Raw genomic sequence first — 19,371 nt, 5'->3', positions numbered from 1 at the left:
GTAGATTCCCTAAAATAGCTCACTGGAAAAAAAAAAAAAAAAACCAAGAAAACAAAACAAGCCCAAAAAAAGGATAATTCTCCATGACTTCAATGCGTTTATAATATTTTTTGTATTTATTTACTTAAATAAAACTTTTTTTAACCCTGTACTTGGTCTTAGTTGTACTTCCGGTGTGAGAGGTCACAACAAGATGGCGCCGTCCAAGAAGAAACATGCCAGTAGCCAGGCGCGTATTATTCCTGGCGGATTTGCAGGTATTACTTGACAAAATTAAGGATACATATTCCAGCCTTTCGCTAGCATGCCGTTTTATCTTCGGACGGAGCTTTTTTCTTATCATTTTAAAACATGGTTCGGGTGGTGCCGTTTTGCGTGTTGAGCAGGTATCGCCCTGTGCTAACAGACATACTAACTGATGTGTCGGCTTTAAATGTGTTTGTTTTGTCCTCTTTCTCTTCGCAGTGCTGTCTCTACAGTTTGGTTCCGACAGCGTTGCACCGCACCAGCTGTATGTGAAGGAGCACAAAGTACGAGCAGAGAAGAGCTCTCGCAGACCTCTGGACCGAACTTTATTTGTGCTCAACATCCCTCCATACTGTCCAGAGGTAGAATTTATGTAGCTATTACTCAGCGGATAGCTAACTATGTTTTCTAGATGATTTATTAATCATGTTATACATTTTGTACTCATAACAGCCCGACCGATATCGATTTTTGTCTTTTTTGTGGGGGGAGGGGGATACTCAGCAGTTATCAACGTATCATTTGAAATACACATTTTTTTTCTCTTTCTATGTGCTTACCTTATCGTATGATATCAGTGTAACAATAAACATAACTGAGAACATAGTTATAAATTACCCCAAGCTTCTTTTTCTGCACTACAATCTGTGAAATAAAGTTTCCATGTTGGCAGATAGACACAGTATGTGTTAATGCTCATCTATCTGTGATAGATTGATACCAGCCAACTGATGTACAGCGGTCTGCTGTTTGTGTTTCAGGGTGTTGTCAAAGAATTGTTCTCACAGTTTGGCAGCGTTCAGTCGGTGGAGCTGAGGGACCACCCGGGCTCCTTTCAGGAGTCTGGCCCCAAGCTTTCCAGGTTCTTTAAGCCAGCAGCAAAACAGGTGAGCGCTTGCTCTAGACTAGTGTTACTGTATGGTGCTTGTTATGTACATTATATTTCAGGTCGTTATTTTAAATCTTGTGTCACTGTCTGTCTCTTCCAGGGTTTCAAGGTGGGCTACATTGTGTTCCACAACTCCTCCAGCATAAAAGCCGCTAAATCACACCCACACGATGTGCCTTTGGTTGTCAGTACAGAGCAGCGTCCAGTGAGGACAGGAGTACAGAGTGAGTGACGCATCCATGTTTAGCTTTATATAATTCTCCTATTCAATGGCTGTTTTGTGTTGCTTTGCATTTTCTCTGTAAATATTAATCTAGTTTTACAGTTTGAACAGTGTCCTCGATGATCAGAAATATTCAACTCAGTCTCTTATAATCCATTCATGTTGCTTTGTCTTATGCCAGAATGGATCCAGGCGTACACAGAGTCTTTTATTCAGCCAGATAAACTGCAACAAATAGTCGACTCCTTTATGGAGAACTACGACAAGCGAAAAGAAGAGGTGAGAACTCTGCTGCTCTTCCTTCCAGCATCACCCTGCCAGCTAGTCCACGTGACGTCAACATGGGTTTGTTTTTTTTTGTCACAGGAGGCGGAGAAGCAGAAGGAGGAGGCTGAGCAGCAACAGGAGGACGAAGAGGGCTGGGTGAAAGTCACAAGAGGACCCAAAGGCACCAAGGCGCGCCCCCACAGCGAGGCAGCAAATAAGAAGGCTCTTCAGAAAGAAATAAGGAAGAAGAAGAGGAAGGAGCTCTTGAACTTCTACACCTGGCAGCACAGAAACACACAGAAAGAGCGTAAGTTGCCACTTCAGTTTCTTTTCAGCATCTGCAGGTTAGACTACACGATGTCTGGTGAAGGAGACAGAGAGGCTGTAATGATTAACTGTATTTCGTCTCTGTCTTTCCCCAGATATTGCTGAACTAAGGAAAAAGTTTGAGGAAGATAAACAAAGAATAGCTCTGCTGAGGGCGCAAAGAAAGTTCAGACCTTACTGAGTCTATCCTTCATTTCCTTTTGCTCATTTCACTGCTTTTGTGTGTTACTTAGATACATTGTAAACCAGAGATTTTGTGTTAATAAAAACTATTCTTCTGATTGACTTGTTTAAGATTATTGAATTTACCACACCAAGAGATGAGTGACATTTGGGAAATCATTAATGTTAGTAGAGGTCTGTATTAGATTAAAAGGTGACAAGGAGACCAAATAAAGCATTTATATAACATGACAATTTAATTTATCTTTAAAAATGCTAGCTTTCAGAACCATTTTTTTCACAATTTCCAAGTGGCAAAACTGACATCCCTTCTTTTGCCCAACCATCAGTCCACGCATAGACTCTTTTTTTACTATCATAAATGAGAAAGACAAGATGCAAATTCTCATATTTAAGAGCCTAGAACCAGCAATCGTTGACATTTTTGCTTGAAAAATGACTAAAGTGATTCAATCAATTACCAAAATAGTTGCCTTTTGACTTACTCATCGATCACTAAACTAATTGTTGCAACCCCAGACCCCCAGCAGGGTCTGGTATAAATGATATAAATTACAACGTAGAAAAACAAGTTTGAATGCACATTCTGGGTGAAACCTTTTATTGTGGCTGTTCCTTGTCAACTTGTGTGTCGCAAGCTTGCTGTGCTTCTGGTTTCTGCATCTTCCTGAAGCTTGACCATGCAGTGAACAGCAGGATCAACAGCAGGGCAGCACTAACACCAGAGAGCGTATACACAGTCACCTGAAACACTGGGGGAAACAGACGAACACATTCGATTCAAGTGCTGCTGTTGTTCCATAATGTAGGAACTGCAGTTTTGTGCTGAGCAGGACGTACTTGTGTTCTGTTTCCAACATGTGTTGTCCTCCTGTTCAGTGTTGTTCTGTCCCAGCAGCAGTGGCCCTAAAGAGATGAGCTGGACCTGGTCGGACTCAGAAGCTGTCTCTCTTTTCTGTCTCTCACCCTTAGATGCTGTTGGAGGACAGTTCAACATTACGTGTACACAGCACGTACAGTTTATCAGGGTAAAACACACTGTAAAGTACTCACTAATGATGGTACAACGCTGCGCACATTCAACGTAATTTGTGCAGATTTCCACCCAGCAGTAGAAGTACATCTAAGTGAAGGATAACATACAGACATGTCTGCCGAGATGCGCCTTTTTTATTTTATTATTGTTACTGAAGTGTGGGTGTGATAACCTTACTTCCTCTGGACTTGGACGGCCTGTATGAGGGTCCAAGAAGGCAAAGGTCTTGACATCAAACCTCCTGACTTGGGAGTGGGAGGTGGTCTTGCCCTGGTTGTCCACAGGAAAAGAGCTTCTCATGCCGTCCAAAGGGTTGGGACATCTGTCCAGGGGGTAAAAAAAAAAAAACCTTGTCAGCTGCTCAGTAAGCTATGCATATGCTGTAATTTAAAAGGAACAGTTCACCCCAAAATTCATATTTTTCATAGGATAGGAATGATTCATCGAATGTATTGTTTTCGGTACTCTGAGTGTCCAATAGATTGAAAACTCACCAACTCAAACACATCCAACTTAGACGGATAACTGAGAGGGAAAAATATGTAATGTCAATATGGGGGTGCCTTTCTACTTTACCCATCATAGAGAAGCGTCCACACAGAGTGTCTGGACGCAGGGTAGGCAAAGCAATCCCGCACATGCAGGGAGAGTGTGGGGTCTAAGGATGGCTGGGCGATGGAGATCTCCACGTATGCAGCTTTACGCAGGGGCAACGTCAGAGGGAGCTTGTCCTCGGGAAAGAAGGATGTGAAAGATGCATCTGCAGGCGCAATTAATCACAAATGCAGTCCATGAAGTTTTGTTATAAGGTCCTGACACAATGCAAAATCCACACCTGAGAGGTTCCACACTGCCCTCCATTGTATTACCTCTGGCTATTCTCATCTGCACCCCGATGGTCCCCAGCGCAACCACAGGCGGTGGGTTGGTCACTGCATACAGGGACCGCAACTCTGCCGCACGCTTTAAATCTGAAGCCTCATATTCACACTGGACCTGGAGGCTGAAAATGCCTTTTTATCAGAACATTTGTCATCCCTCGTGGATGTTAATCGTGAGATATTCTAACCCCGTTCTTCCTTCTGTCAGAGCCACCAGCTTTACAACAACGTACAGAGGATGTATAAAACCTCACCTGAACGGTGAATTTTTAGTTATACTTTCAGTATTCAGCTCCTCCACATCCACCTCATAGATCTTAATGTTTCCGTCCACCTAAAAGCCGGGAGGTCACGGGAGGATTCAGAAACACATGTCAGCTGCTCACTGATATTCAAGGCATATGCAAGGGCAACATTTTAGTGAGAAGATCAGAGCTCTACACAGTGACCGAATTAAAATATTCTTTTCTCCTTACTCAGCATACCTTTAGCGTAATCCTGCATATAACTGAATTTCATGCCGGAATTAAGCTTATTAAATAAGGCAATATTTGTATTACCTTCATCTTTGCACCACAGTCTGTGACTCCAATCTTAAAGACGGCCGTGTCAGGGGTGGTGATCACAGGGAGACACTGTGGCTGATCCTTGACTATGAGGCTGCTGGGATCGATGGGTAGGTCTGTGTCTGTGGCCTTTACTGAGAACACAAAGTGTCCGTCCAGAGAGCAGGCTGGAGGGATGGTCAACACACGGGAAAATGTGTTCTGTTTATGCAAATGTTATACCAAATCACTTGAGAGGAACGCCAATCTCACCGTTGAGTCTGTAGTAGCAGGCGGAATCAGGAGCATCGTAGCAGCATCCCAATTTGTGGCATGCGTCTCTAGGAATGCTCTGGTGGCCACAGTCCACTCGCAGAGCTCTTTCTATGTCACAATTTCCAGGTAGCGCTGGAGAAGACACATTGTATGCATGGTAAATTGCAAACCCTGATAATATCACCCAATAGCATCACTTTTGTTATGAAATTCCTCCAAACTCTCCAAAATGTGCCACTTTATGTTTTGATTACTCAAACTGAGGAAAAATTAGTGCCGACTTCAGATATACAAGGCGTAACCTGTATCTTTGAGCTTGTTTATGCTTGTCAGCGGTCTCCACTCACGTGTTGGAATGAGTCGAGTCCTCTCACTGTGTCTCTTTATCAGAGGACAGCTGATGTTTACCCTGATCCATCGATCCCCTCCTGTCAGCTGTACCTGCAGGGGGATGACCACTTTGCTGCCCTGCGGGTCAAAAGGTCATGCACATTATTTGTGCTTTTTTTTTCTCTGAGAAACCTGCCACTGTAGTATTTAAATCTCACACAATATGGTTAGGGAAAGTATCTTAAGGGTGTTGAGGGCCTCTAAAAATGTGATTCTATGTATGCTGTAGTCTGAAACATTTGGAGGGTGAGGGTGACTGAATGATTTAGTAAAAGCAGTAAAATGTATACAAATTGCAGAAGTCACAGTGACAGTTACTAAATACTGGTTTGAATATACTAGAAAACAGTGTTGATAATTTTGGCAACTGTGTGATTTGATGCCTGGGATAATATTATTCAAGTGCATTATCTTCCATTCTTGTGTGCAATTTCATATTTAACAGGTGGATTAAACAGTTCAGATTAATAGCAATAACACCTTGTTTTACCTCAATCTGGGCAAAGCAGCTGTCATATCTGCTGTAGAGGGAGAGGCTCTGGTTTTTCTCTCTGCTCAGTCTCACTCCACAGGAGCCCTCAGAGTGAGGCACTGGGACTGTGGCCCCTGTCATGTCTAATAAATCAACAAAGGACAACACAGTGTTGATGGACCCAGCACAAATATTAGGGCTGATTTTGAAGCGAAAGGATCGCATGATCCCTCTGAAACGTTTTCCAACCATTCTGACCATCCATCTTAGCTGTTGGACATACATGGCAGCAAAGAACTCGATCTTACCTTTAACGTGTATATTACTTTTGACCAGCGGACCAAAAACAGCTCTGATCCTTCGAGGAGAGCAGGTGACCCTGGGCAGGACGAGCTGCTCAGGTGTTTTCCTCACCTGGCCGGTGAGACACCCACACTGGTGAGCCATGAAGACAACAATGAAAGCGACCAAACACAGTTTTACACAATGACAGTCCATCTTCTTGTTTATATATTTTGCCTATGCGGTTTAGACCTCCGGAAATATCAGGTCCTTCCTTTGGAAGAGGTCACGTGACTTCTGTTAATCAGCGTTAATTAGTTGCAAAGCAACACGTGCTCCTGCGATTATTGATCATACTCTGGATAGACGTCACAGATTTCCTCAGCTTTGTCCATCTGTGTGCCCCGAGAGCTGCCGGACTGAAGCTGATTTGAAAAAGTAGGACAAAAATAAGCTGGTCATTACACGAAAAGGTCGGTGTTTAAATAATACATATCATGGTGGGCGCGTGCATGGCCCAACGTGTCCACAGGGAGCCATTAAATGAAATCATTGCGTAACTCAAAGGCCTTGCCACCCCCCCATTCCTCTCTCCCTCCCTATGGCAATGCTTGTACCCATCTAATTATTACATAAGCAATCTTAAACCTTTATTCACTGCAGCACCTGCCAGGGTCTCATGTGTGCTGTCCTGATAAATCTGTGATCGCGGTAAAAGTCCATTAATTTTTGTTGTTGTTGAAGTAATTGGGTTTAGAACTGATGTTATAATGAGTCGCTTATCAACTGAGTTCAGGGACAGCTTTCATCTACTTTAATAATCATATTTCATTTGAATTTGAAGTAGTTTTATTTAACTAGACTCGTATTCTTTGAAAGACGTGATGGGTTACTGTGATGCCAGAGGACACAGAGAGCATTAACTGGACCTTTACTGGACAGAACCTGTAGCTATTTATTTAGCCTAGTTAGATTGCTATATATTTATTTTACGCGATCAGATTTCAAACACTGATCCAGACGGCCAGGTACAGCATCAGCAGGACGCAGCGGACTGTATGCTAATGACGTTGACCTCCACTAACTCACGAGTTGTCAGACGGTGTCGTGACGTAACGCGGATGACGTTTCTGGGGCACGGGCATCCCCGTCGGGCTGACAGACGTTAGCACTACTAGCATCAGGAGAGCAGAAGACGTCTCCCAAACATGGCTCTGAATCGGAACCATTCGCAGAACGGCGGCGTGTTGATAAACAACGGAGAGAGGTATGTGTGTTATGTTTTCTCCGTGTGGTTAATTAAAAAAAGAAAAAAAAACAAACTAGCTAGCTGTCGCTTCTCGTTCTGGCTTGTTTACCTACTACTTTCCAGTGCGTAGTCAACATAATGCTATCCTACCGCTAGCCTCCTGCTAGCTGGCCTGGTTAACATTAGCATAGCTAACGCATCTGTTCCATAGTTGACGTCAACGATGGCAGTTTAAGTCATGTCGGGGCAATTCGAACGTTTGATTTTAAACTGGGGTAATATCGTATATTCACAGACAGGCTTCATATTAGCGCGAAATGGCTTAATTCTATCGTAAGCTGACTATCAAAACAGGAAGTAGCTGACAGCTTGGATGTTGACATTTTGTACAAATAGGATTTTGGTCATGTTATGCAATGTGGGCTAGCAACTCGATCTGAAACCATTTTCACATGACTACTAAATTAAGTGCCGCCATGTTCTGTGGTGGCTGTAGCAGGGCACTTTATTCTCACCTGTTTCTTCTTTACTCAGTGTTTTAAGGGAATGTAAGAATGTGGAGCTGTCATTCAGTGACGTCTCCTGCAAGACAGACCTGCTGAAGGGGACCAAGAAGGGCACCGTTTACCTCACACCATACAGGGTATGGCCAGAGTTGTACAAATTATAGTCAACATACATCACATCTAACACCTTGGTTGCTTCTTGAGTGGAAAGTTGGCAGTGTTGATATGTTCATACACTCTCCTCTCCCTGCTTAGTTGGTGTTTGTGTCCAGTAATACCAAGGACTGCCTGGGTTCAGCTATGTTCCCCTATTATCTGATGAAAGGCTGCAGCATTGAGCAGCCAGTCTTTGCAGCCAACTACATTAAAGGGACAGTGTCAGCTGAGCCTGGTGGTAGGTGGTCTTTTGTTTGTACTCTCAGCTACTAATGTTTTTATTTGTTTCAGTTTGTGGTTTTAATTTGTAATATATCTATAAATGTCGTGTTCATCTGATAAAATGCAGCAGATGTGAAGAGCATCATCTTAGTCGTGATAATAGGGTTGCACTTACGTGTCTCCTCTGTTGACATTCACAAAACTATATCTATACCTCTCTCTATATATAAGTGTGGCTTCTAAATGTAGTTGGCTTTGTCACCAGGTGGCTGGGAGGGCCAGGCCCATTTCAAGATGTCATTCATCAGTGGAGGAGCAATAGAGCTGGGACAGCATCTCTTCAAACTCGCCACAAATGGTTTGTATGCCAGGTTCCTCAATCACTGTGGCCTTTACATGGCTTAATAGTCGTGGAATACTCCTTAATGTAGGGGTTAAAAAAGTCTTTGAAACTACCCCAAAAGGTTCATTTTAAAGATTGACCCCATTACTATAGATATATATAAGTTGCACCCAAATCTATGATTGAGAGAACACAACCATAACTGTTTGAAAGTCTTGTTTATTTGTTGTAAAATAACCTTTTCTCTTGGTGTGTTTCAGCTTCTCGTGCTGCTCCTGCCCAAAACGGTGCTGCCTCTTACGGATATCCTTCACCTGGAATGATGAATGGCTACGGCCCACCTCCAGCTGCTCCTCCCGCCTATCCTTACCCAGCCCCTCCCCAGCAGAATGGATTCTACCCCCCTGCTGCTGGCAACATGGGCTACCCCTGTCCAACAGCTGCTGCAGGTGCAGATTCAATGATTTCTAATTTTTTAGATTCTCCTGAAGGTACCCATGAGAAATGAAGTGTAGTGCTTTTAGGTTGGCCAAATTGTAAATATATTTTTTTTAAATAATCTCAACTCAAGGGTCACTGACGTGCTTTCTTCTGGTGATTGCTTTCACTTTCACAATCAGTTAATGTAATGCAGCAAAGGGCAGTGTAAACTCTAGGATGTGCAAGAATGTAACAGCCTTTTAGTCTTATGTTTCCCTGCATGTGTATACGGTGTAGACATATTTGTTTTGTCAAATGTCCTCATTGCACACAAGTGAAAACTCTTTAGGCACAAATATTGCTGTGGTTGCTTTCTCCCTTTCAGCCTTCTGTTTTTTTTGCCTTGCTTGTCCCATTTTTTTTGTCTTTGCTGTGTAACTAATTGCCTACACAGCCCGTAACCTCCTATGACCTTGAACCTCCATCTTTTTAGTCGGTATGTCTGTCTGTTGTGTTCCAGGAATGTACCCATCTGGTTTCGACTACATGGCTCCACCTCCTCCCTACCCTGGGCCACCCCAAAACTGGGCTGCACCGCCCCAGAACTGGACGGCAAAAGCTCCGGCACCTCCAGGTCTGTTTCTCTCTCCCTCTCTCTCTTTATTTTTCCTCTCTGTATGTCTGTGTCACTGCACCCGTCAGATCGGATCTGTCTGCCTCAAAGTGAATCACTTTGAATCACGCCACCAAAAAAAGGGGTACTGATGTCTCATCTGCTCCACATCAAAATTTCAAAGGATAAACAATCTCCCCTCTCCATTCCCATTCACTTTTCTGGCACCTTGTGGATTTCAGTAAAAACAGTCTCACTTTGCACACAGGGTGCTGAAATGTCAGTTTGGTACACTTCTAGTTTAGAACGAGCTCTAGTTGGATGTTTGCCTGGATTCCCAGAGCTGTCAGTCGTCATGCTTTATGTGACTAATATGGAGCTGTAGCATCTGTTCCTAAATATGTTCAATAGTCAGTACTGTCTGTCTTAATCTCCCCGTCTCTGTCAAATTTCATTTTATGCACAGGTAACTCCAAGGCGGCCGAAGCAGCAGGCAGTGCTTATTATGATCCCAACAATCCACACAATGTCTACATGCCCATGGTAAGCTTCTCTGCTTGTCTTTTCCTCAGACAAAGTGGTGTGGAAGTTACACATGTAGTAACAAGTTATCCTTAAATGCACCTGACTTAATAATTAAGTATTTTTCATTATTTTATATTGGTATTTCATTTATATTCAGCTAGTTTACAGAGTGGGTTTACTTGTTTCAGTTGAGTTGTTATTGTTTAAAGTTTTCAGTTTTTTCAGTTTTTGTTTATTTTCCATCATTTTCAGTATTAGTTTTATATTTTTTTAATTATAATATTGGGGTATTTTTCAGGGGCAAGATTTTAGAAGGTCAGAGTAGTTGTTACAAATAGGAAAAACAAAACAACTCTTTGTTAAAGCAATTGACTCACAGTCATGCAGACATTCTAGTCTGGATAAACATACACACCAGTGCCTCATCATACTTGTTGTGATGTCAGATTCCACCATATTTACGAAGGCTTAAGACATTTCCCATATATTTTTATTTTACTGTAGTTTTGTAAGTACACAATGGCATTAATTTTTTTCCAACGTCTATTTTCTCTTTTCATTTCAGTTAACCTAAATATTTATTCACACCTGTTCTCAGTTCTTAGTTTAGTTTTAGTTAACAATTATTTACTATTATGTTATTTACCTTTGCTTACACATTGCATTTTCTTGTATTTCCATGCAGGAGCGGCCTCCACCATATGCACCTTACCCAGACTCCCCTGACAAGAAACACAACTAAGGCTCAGGTGCCATCACTTCAGTGACACTCCTCTCCCTCTTCCTCTGTATCTTAAATATATTGTAAAGCAGGGACTAATGTTGATGGATACCTACTCGACTGTAGAACACAGAAAAGAAAAAGCAGGTAATAGAGGGCTCAAAGATGTCAGTGATAACTCACTAATTAATTAATCAATCATATTTTGGATATTGGAATAGCTCATGAAGCAGTCACTTCTTTTGAATACTATTTTCCCCTTTTTTTCTTAAATTTATTTAAAGCGATTTACAACTTGTAACTCTAGCTTTTCTGAGATTCATCATTATTAACATTCTCAGTGATGGGATTTCTTTTGCTTTGTCTAATACTCTAGCACGTAGTTAAAGGGACCTAAATGGTCCTTGTTAAGAGATGAAAGCAGGAAGAAGTGTTGGGAATGTATTTTTTAAGACAGATTTATTACCAAAACATTTTGTAGCAATTTTCTTGATTGCAGTTCCTACACTTATAAACAATAGCAACGCCTATTATAAAAAATATTTTTGCAGTATCATTGCTGTTACCTTGTGTGTTTCCTATACAGTAGTTCTGAGTAGCTGTCCATATACAAAAACAGACCTGGGTTAAATAGCATTTAGTCATACAATATCTCATTGATTCTCATACTATGATTAGAAGTTTCCTTCGTATATGAACAGTGTGATCTTGTACTACATCAGTAACAATATATGACAGTCTAAGTAATTCCATTCATTATATGGCCCAGCTCTCACAGTCTGAACCTCTCAGTTATAAAATAAAATATGTAAAGGAGGTTGTTATGAAATGGAGCAGTGAATTGTTTGGGGAAAAAAAGGAGGGACTTTTTTTTTTTTTTTTTTACATAACAAGTATATGCCTGTGCAATATTTCAACCTCACATAACAAGGTTACAGTTGACAGGCTGGGGTTACCTGAATGACCCCAGGCTTTACTTCTAGCTTCTGTTGTATTCATGTATGCAAAGCCCAGCTGAAACCAGAACTCTACCCTTGGTATAATTACACTAGTGTGGGGTTACAGGGCCACAGCATTACTTCAGGGGCATGTCAGTGTTTGGCCTGCTGTTGAAACTTCTGAACGAAAACCATTCCTTCCTGATTTAAGAAGGATGAGGAGCCAGCAGGCAGTGTAATAACCCCCCTTCTCTCATTGTGCTGTTCTGAAGGACTATTTGCACACGGTTGTAGTGGATACAGGATCTTTGAAGGGCGTTGTTTTAGTTTGCTTGAATTAATCAAATGTCTGTATATTAATCTCGCTTTTGCAGTTCTTATTCCTCTTGCTGAATTTTGTCTGTCAATTAAATCTAATAAATGAGTCAGTTATTGAATTTTGCATTTTGATTTGTTTTAAACCTTGAATGACTTAATATTTATATAATTCTCATGTATTTACAGATAGTATTATCCATGCTGTCAAATCAAAGGCCTGATTTAGGTCCCAAATTTAACTTCCTTGAAGTCATGTGAGACTACACATGGTGTGTGTCAACTTGAAAGTAATTCATTTTAACTCGTCACAGCAAGAAGTATTAACATCAACTTTATATTGTTTCATGATATCCATTTTAGACGTTGGATGTTGTTATTTGGTGATGAGCGTTTTTTCTTGGTTTGAAAAGCTGCATTAAGTGGCTGTTCTATTTGTAATACTTCCCTTTACCCACTCACTATATCCTCATTACTGATGATTATTTATCAAAAATCTCATTATGTTAATATTTTGTGAAGTATTTGGTAAAAAATGTTTGAGGACATTTACCGGCTACTGAGAACATAACATAAACAGGGTAAAACGGCTGTCCTTTGAGGAGCGTTTGTTTATTCATTTCATTCATGAAAATCAATAAGGAAAGATTTTTTATCATTTTTCTTAAAAATGTGTTCCTGAAAACCACATAATGCAACTTTAAGGTCATATATGTCATACAGTCCCACCATAATGTGAAATGTTTCAACTGTACAGTGCAACTGTTTTGACTGGTACTAATACTACAACTAGAATTATCCATACATTTACTGAATAACATATTTAATGTATTATTAAACACTATCAAACCTGAACATTTTATTCACTCTTACCACAGAAAATCACTCTGTACAGATGTTTCTCATAACACAGCTTCAGGAGTCTGAATAAATAAAGATGGCGTCATGCACCTAAACACAAATATTCACTACACACACACACAGATCAGCACATAACCACAAAGTTGATAACAACACCTATAGCTAGCTAGGTAGTTTCCACTCACAGCTGTTCACCCGTTAAATCACAAAGACTAGTTCTACGTATGGCTCAACTCCTTTTTCTTTCCAGTTCCTCACTCTGGAAAAGGAAGTGTGCTTTTTACTACCATAATGTTAATTCTGTACAATTCTCAGTAGCAGCCATTCAGTTGTAAACTAGATGAAAGATGTGTTCTTCGGGGAGAGGGGAGCTCTACAGGGACATTATCAACCTTCTAGGACAAACATGTAGTTCTAAAAGGAATGAAAAAAAAAATCTGTTGAATTGTATTTAAATGCAGAGTCATATAAGTTCACTCACTGAGATACTATCTATAGGTAGTTTCTTTGAGATCTATTTCCCCTCAGCTTAAAGAACTAAACTCGGTCACAGTGCTACATACATACTGTGTTCAGGACTCCAACTAATACTTTTATATCTTAACACTACATTTATCTAGAAGCCTTTATTAATCACTCCGGTTGAGTTTAAATGGAAAAATGTTCAGATGAATGAGAAAATGCTGCTGTGCCGATGTTAGATTCTAAATCGTCCCATTGCTTGAACACCTAACGTCAGTGTAGCTACTGTATGTGTGACGAGCTGAAGATCAGATGGGTGAAGGCAACATGGGTAATCTCTATGTGTCCATTTGGGTTCAAAGGTCTATCAAGTCACCATATTGCTCTTACCAATAGAACACTGTTAGAGCTACAGGATTGTCAGTGGTGAAAGGGTTATTATGGATAAAGACTTCAGCATGAGATTTTCCCGATCTGATCTCCTACGGCTCCTCCTGTAGAAACCACACCTCGTTGCGGCGTCCGTAAGGCTTGAGCGGTGGGTCGTAGCTGCAGCAGAAGTACTGCTTGCGCTGGAAGGGGGCTGTCTCGCCCAGGGTGCGCGTCAGACGCAAGGCCTCTGCTCGGTACTCGCTCTCGGCCGCGAAGCCTCCAAACTGCCTGTGAACGAAAGAGGACATGGGGAAAGTTTTAATCTGCGGGTTTGACTGTGAGTGAATCATGCGGATGTGGTGTCACATTCGAGCGGAACAGGGCGCCAAAAGGCACACATGCACGATGATATTTCGATGAGGTCAAGTGAACACGCCTTGGGGGCTGCTCTATCATAACAGGCCTGGAGGAGAGCGAACATCCAAAAATAAAATGGCTACTAGTGCACTTGGGTCAGGTCGGGTAACTGTGCTGCAAGGGGGTTTCAAAGATTCTTAAGCGAAACACTTTAAACGACACCTACAGAGCGTAGACAGTCATGCCGGGCCGCTCCTCAATCCTGATGGCGCTGTCGGTGGGAGTCGGCGGGCTCTGCTGGTAGTTGGTAGGGATGCGGATGCCGACCATCAAGCGGCGAGACAGAACGCCGTCGTTCCGTGGGTACACCGTGATGATGATTGGAGCTGCTGTGCCCATGGCCTCACCTTCGTAGATGAAGTCAAAGAGACAGAAGGGGGGTTTAAAAAAAGGGGGGGGGGGGGGGGGGGATGTGGAGGAGAAAGCAGAGACACTCCACTGCCCTCACTACCTCCATGTAAAGGTCAGGAGCAGTGGGTTTCGTGTGGAGTATATCATTATGCAGATGCCGACAGTGATAGTTTTTATCCAGACACCACGGAACAGGCCATGTAAATCACACCTCTATAAATAGCAAACGGATAAACTGAGGATTGTGCAGCGAGGCCTGGTCTTCAGACTGCACTTCTAGTTGGCCGAGGTTGTGCATGTCTGGTGAGCTACAGTGTGGAAAAAGGGCCTCACGGGACATTAGCATCTGAGCATTGTTCACACGCATCGTCCAAAAAGCCAAGTCCTTTTGAGTGAAAAATAACAGTTTCTTCATTCACAACTGAGGACACTTAAAGATTAGATGCATGTGTCGATCCAGATCCAGACCGACCACTGTGTAAAGGTCCAGTGTGCATGATTTAGTGGCATGTTGAGGTGAGATCTAGTGACCGCAACCAACTGAACATCCCTCATCTGACTCATCTGACAAAGGGTTTATTTTAAGGTACCAAGAACACAGTGATTGAAGCTGATTATACACTAATGAAAACATATTTATGAATATTATGTATTACTGATTATCAAATAAGTAATGATCTTCAAAAAAAAACCACTTATCCACCTGCAGGTCACATTTTCTGACTGGCTTACCTTGTTCATTGCTCCCGCCGATGTACATGAGCAGCTTCCTCACCAGCTCGCCTGTCACTTGGTCGAAGGTCCGTCCCTCGGAGGAGACAGTAGCATATTTGGCGCCGTCGTACCGCCGCACCTCAAAGCTCACTCCATCCTATTGGGATGGAAGGGGAGTCAGGCACGGCTACACACTGCGACATGCACAACTGCATGCATCGCTTCCATGCACACACATGCGCACACACAAATGACACATAAACACAGTTCTCTTCCTAGGAATGGGTGCTGGATCTCAGATATGACTCACCTCTCACACACTGATGTTAACAATCTGCTCTTAAAAGGACCAAAGCTTCAAACTGGCTGGGTTTTTCACTTGGAGGAGTTCAACGTGTGTGTGTGTGTGTGTTTGTGTGAGTGTGACTGCGCACACGTGGGTGTGTGAAGACAATGTGGGCAGCCAAATAACGAGATGCAGATGAAACGTATTTACACTGATTCGATTTAATTTCTTCTTCTGCTCTGCAGTGTTCAGTCAGGCTACAGAGAATAATGGGCACGCTCTTACATAACAGCACACAGGCACAAACACACACACACACGCGCACCCCCAGACACACAGCTTTAATATGATGCAACAGTTTTACATTAAATATGATTAAGTGGGGCTAATGTGAAGCACAGTCACTTGACTAGGCTGCTGAGCAATAACTTTAATGGGTTTTGAAGGAATCTGGTCACAGTGGAGACAGTGATGCAGGTTTCAAATACAGCTGCTCCTTCCGCTGATGTGATTATACTTTTGTGGCGTTTTATGCTCTGTGGCTTTGTGTGTGTTTGTATAACATTGTTAAGCGCTGGAATTTCATTTCATAATGTCATTGTCATTCCTTCCCCCCTCGCAGTGTTTACCATCGATCTGCCAGAAGCTGCTGCAAAATATTATTTTATTTCCCTGATGACAGCAGCAGTCAGAGCCAGTGCTGCAATGATTAATCAATTAATCAGTTTGTTTTTGACATACGATCAGTCAAAATTCTCAATATTTTCTGCTTTCTTTACTCCTTTTGAACAGTGAACTGAATATATTTGGGTTTTGGTCAAATCAAAACTTTTGAGGACGGCATTTCATGCGTTGATCAACATTTTTTAGCGTTTTCTGACATCTTATAGACCAAATGATTGAGAATGCAACTGACAGATTAATTGACCTCTGATTTCCACTGCATGCTCTCATTCTTCGATGGGCTTCTTCAGTTTTCTCTTCCCCAGAGGACTGAAAAACTGAAATCTCGACATGTTGAGTTCTCAGATGAGTTCATCATTATCTTTTAAGTGAATTTCTGACTCTGGTCCCACAGTGTTTACCGATCACAGAGTAATTACACATTGTGTTACTATCAAATTTCAATCCAGCCAGCGGTGAAAAACCTGTAATCAGACAGTGTCGCTGCGTTCATTCCTCGGCACATGCAGGATAACATTATGTTATCATGGGGCTCTAACTTGTGACAGGTGCCCCGACTCCTGCATAGTAATTACAAGGGCTCTGCTCTGTATGGCTTGTCAGTGGGCCCACCATTAACATTGTGTTGCGGGTGACTTAAGAAAGCAGAGCCTGACTTTGGTGAAGCAGGGCAATTAATTTGTCTGTCTTGTGTCTGTGCTCGCGTGCATGCGTGTGCTTCGCTGCCAGCCTGTGCAGCGATAATTACTGTGCACAGAAGGTGTTATCACTGTTAAACTGCCTCGTCTTTCTCATGTTCGCTGAGAAACACCTTCCACATTCTGAACCCCGCCCATACTGCTCTGCTGTGAGTGTGTGAGTGTGTGCGCCCTGCCAGGCGACTCGTCTGTATTCTGTGTCAGTTTTAATTAAGCGTGTAAGGTGTCACCGTGCTCCACAGATCAGGTGGCAAGCTCTGATTTCAATACCTACCATACAAGTCAAGTCTAAAGATTTGGTTAAGTGCGAGCTCTGACTTTTAAAGCCTGTTTAACATGTCGGCACTGTAATGACCTCGGACATTGAAATGTTGTAGACTAATTGCTTAATGTGGTCATCTGTCTGCTTTTCTGCTACTTTGAACAAGATGTGAACCTTTCCTTGAGGACCTCTGCAGTAAAATCTATTCTTTTCTGGTTCAAATGTTAGTATTTGTCATTGAAATCAGTCAAATGTAGCTATTTGTACATATACCACTGGTTTAAACTGTCTTTTCTTTTTTTTGCATTTCAGCTGCAAACAACAGATGTGTGTATGCAGTGTCAGAGCAGATCTGTCCTCTCCTGTGTGTGTGTGTGTGTGTGTGTTTGGATAAATATGTCAGTTTGGGTCATTTGAATGCGTGTCTGTCTGGTCAGTTAGGCTTTTGTGTCCCTGTCAAAAGTGAGTAGATAAACACACAAAGCCACTCTCACAAAACCCCCCTGCCGACCCTGGCATTACATGGCCACATGCACATTTACAGTAGTGCACTGTGGGTCAACAGGGCACAGAGAGAAGGGCCTCGAAATGGCTGCTAGGCACCGCTCCACTTGACAACACACATCACTGAGTTCGCTGGAATCTCTCCAAAGAGTGCATACATTAAACAGGGGCAAACATGGTGAACATAAACACAACAGGGGGGGTTGGGGTTGCTGATATGGAGAGGGCATGCCCTTCCTCCTCTGCCTCCTGACACACTGTCGTCATCGGGGATGGTCTGTGTATCAGTGTGCACACCCAATCCACAGCTGAGCTCAGGGGGTTAACCACAGTCACGTCTGACCTGCGCACTCTCCTCGTCCAGGGGTCAGTTAACTCGGGCCCTGAGGTTTCACGTGTACGCACACACACGCACGCACGCGTCTACAATGTCACCATGGAAAAAAAAAAGGAGAAAGAAACAGTGACGCAAAGCTTTTACGCGCGCAAATGAACGGGGGAACCTCAAAAAAAATCTCGTTTAAAAAAATGAACGGGGAACCTCAAAAATGTCGTTTAAAGGTTACGCAGACGCCAGCATCACCATCTTTATTCATGTGAGCCCTGTTGATTGGCAGACGACCTCCGGCTGCTGCGCCCCTTCGGCCCACACTGCGGCTCAGCGGGCATCCTTATAGGTCACAAGCAATTAAGTGGCAGGCTGCTCGTCAAGGTTACAGAGGATGTGGTAACAGCAGGGGGGGAGAAAACACAGCTGTGACGGTTTTCACCGAAAATTACAGCAACATAACGTTGTTAGTGTTCAGTGCTGGGTGAAGTATGAATGCAAACAGAAGGGGAAGCACCACAAATCTACAGTGGAGCTGGAATACCGTGCGTAATCGTAGCCGCGCAGAAAGGCGCACAGGGCAGATTTAACGGACGCTTTAAAGACATGGCAGTGGTGGAGTTGTGTGTGACGGCTGTACCTTCGTCTCACTGCTCAGCAGTTTGTATTCCGTCTCCTCGGTGTTTCCGAAGAGCGAATTCTTGATCATGCCAAACATGTCGCTTCGGCCGGGTCACCTCTCCTCTCTCCGCTCCTTCGGTGTGTCGCTTGTCCTCCCTGTCGTCCTTGTGCTTCTTTTAAAGAAAACAACTTTCTCTCTACCCACCGCTCCCTTGCGTGGTCGTCCGCAACTCCTGAAAAAAACAACAACAAACAAACAAAAACAAAACCTTGATGAATAAACAAGAGGTAACTTCTTCTAGCAGCTGTCCAGATGCTCCAAAATAGCAGACTCGCCTCCAGAGAAGAGTGCGCGCCTCGCTTCCGCTCTCTTCAACAGATTGTTGTTGTTGTTGGGTTTTTTTTTTTTTTTTCCCTTTCGGGGACAGAAGTTGCAGATGCTGACTCCTCGCCCCTTCGCTGAACCAAGGAATGAACAAAATCAGCCTCCACTCTGACGGGTGGAGTGTCTCCGCCCTCCTCCTCCTCTCCTCTTCCTCTGCTCTTTAGTTTTCCCCCCTCACCAGCCCGACGCGCACTTATATCACCACCTTTCACTCATACGCGCTTAAGTTTCACTCAACGCGGGACATTAAGCTTACGGCATGTGACTAATTTGCCTCGCCTTATTACCCCCTGATGAGTCCGGGTTGCGCTGACATTAAAAACACATTGACTTAACTAATCATCAGGTCTACAGGGAGCCACCTTCTCCAACCCCCCCCCCCCCCCCCTTAGGTGCCACTC

General features: G+C 42.9%; 4 protein-coding genes across 4 annotated transcripts; 2 read left to right on the top strand and 2 right to left on the bottom strand.

The window, feature by feature from the left end:
• Positions 1–137: 137 nt before the first annotated feature.
• On the top strand, positions 138–2,237 carry rrp7a (ribosomal RNA processing 7 homolog A). The gene is made up of 7 exons (XM_037088087.1): positions 138–257; positions 466–608; positions 1,008–1,133; positions 1,236–1,359; positions 1,540–1,637; positions 1,725–1,932; positions 2,048–2,237. The coding sequence occupies exons 1-7, from the start codon at positions 194–196 to the stop codon at positions 2,131–2,133; spliced, it is 849 nt and encodes a 282-aa protein (XP_036943982.1). The 5' UTR covers positions 138–193; the 3' UTR covers positions 2,134–2,237.
• LOC119013502 (zona pellucida sperm-binding protein 4-like) lies at positions 1,888–6,460 on the bottom strand. Its single transcript, XM_037088085.1, has 13 exons — positions 6,044–6,460; positions 5,754–5,878; positions 5,221–5,341; positions 4,871–5,005; positions 4,613–4,785; positions 4,307–4,386; positions 4,041–4,174; positions 3,748–3,931; positions 3,349–3,493; positions 3,189–3,258; positions 2,976–3,110; positions 2,733–2,887; positions 1,888–1,903 (listed from the first exon to the last, which is right to left on the bottom strand). The coding sequence occupies exons 1-12, from the start codon at positions 6,231–6,233 to the stop codon at positions 2,736–2,738; spliced, it is 1,644 nt and encodes a 547-aa protein (XP_036943980.1). The 5' UTR covers positions 6,234–6,460; the 3' UTR covers positions 1,888–1,903; positions 2,733–2,735.
• A 557-nt stretch (positions 6,461–7,017) lies between these two features.
• wbp2nl (WBP2 N-terminal like) lies at positions 7,018–12,147 on the top strand. The gene is made up of 8 exons (XM_037088088.1): positions 7,018–7,284; positions 7,801–7,909; positions 8,028–8,166; positions 8,416–8,508; positions 8,754–8,942; positions 9,434–9,547; positions 9,993–10,069; positions 10,737–12,147. Exons 1-8 carry the CDS (start codon positions 7,226–7,228, stop codon positions 10,791–10,793), a joined length of 837 nt encoding a protein of 278 aa, XP_036943983.1. The 5' UTR covers positions 7,018–7,225; the 3' UTR covers positions 10,794–12,147.
• LOC119013507 (heme-binding protein 1-like) lies at positions 11,639–18,814 on the bottom strand. Its single transcript, XM_037088090.1, has 4 exons — positions 18,605–18,814; positions 15,221–15,359; positions 14,304–14,484; positions 11,639–14,008 (listed from the first exon to the last, which is right to left on the bottom strand). Exons 1-4 carry the CDS (start codon positions 18,680–18,682, stop codon positions 13,831–13,833), a joined length of 576 nt encoding a protein of 191 aa, XP_036943985.1. The 5' UTR covers positions 18,683–18,814; the 3' UTR covers positions 11,639–13,830.
• Positions 18,815–19,371: the final 557 nt, after the last annotated feature.

Source organism: Acanthopagrus latus, chromosome 23, assembly GCF_904848185.1.
Source record: "Acanthopagrus latus isolate v.2019 chromosome 23, fAcaLat1.1, whole genome shotgun sequence".
Taxonomy (NCBI): Eukaryota; Metazoa; Chordata; class Actinopteri; order Spariformes; family Sparidae; genus Acanthopagrus; species Acanthopagrus latus.
This window is presented reverse-complemented; position numbering and strand designations above follow the sequence as displayed.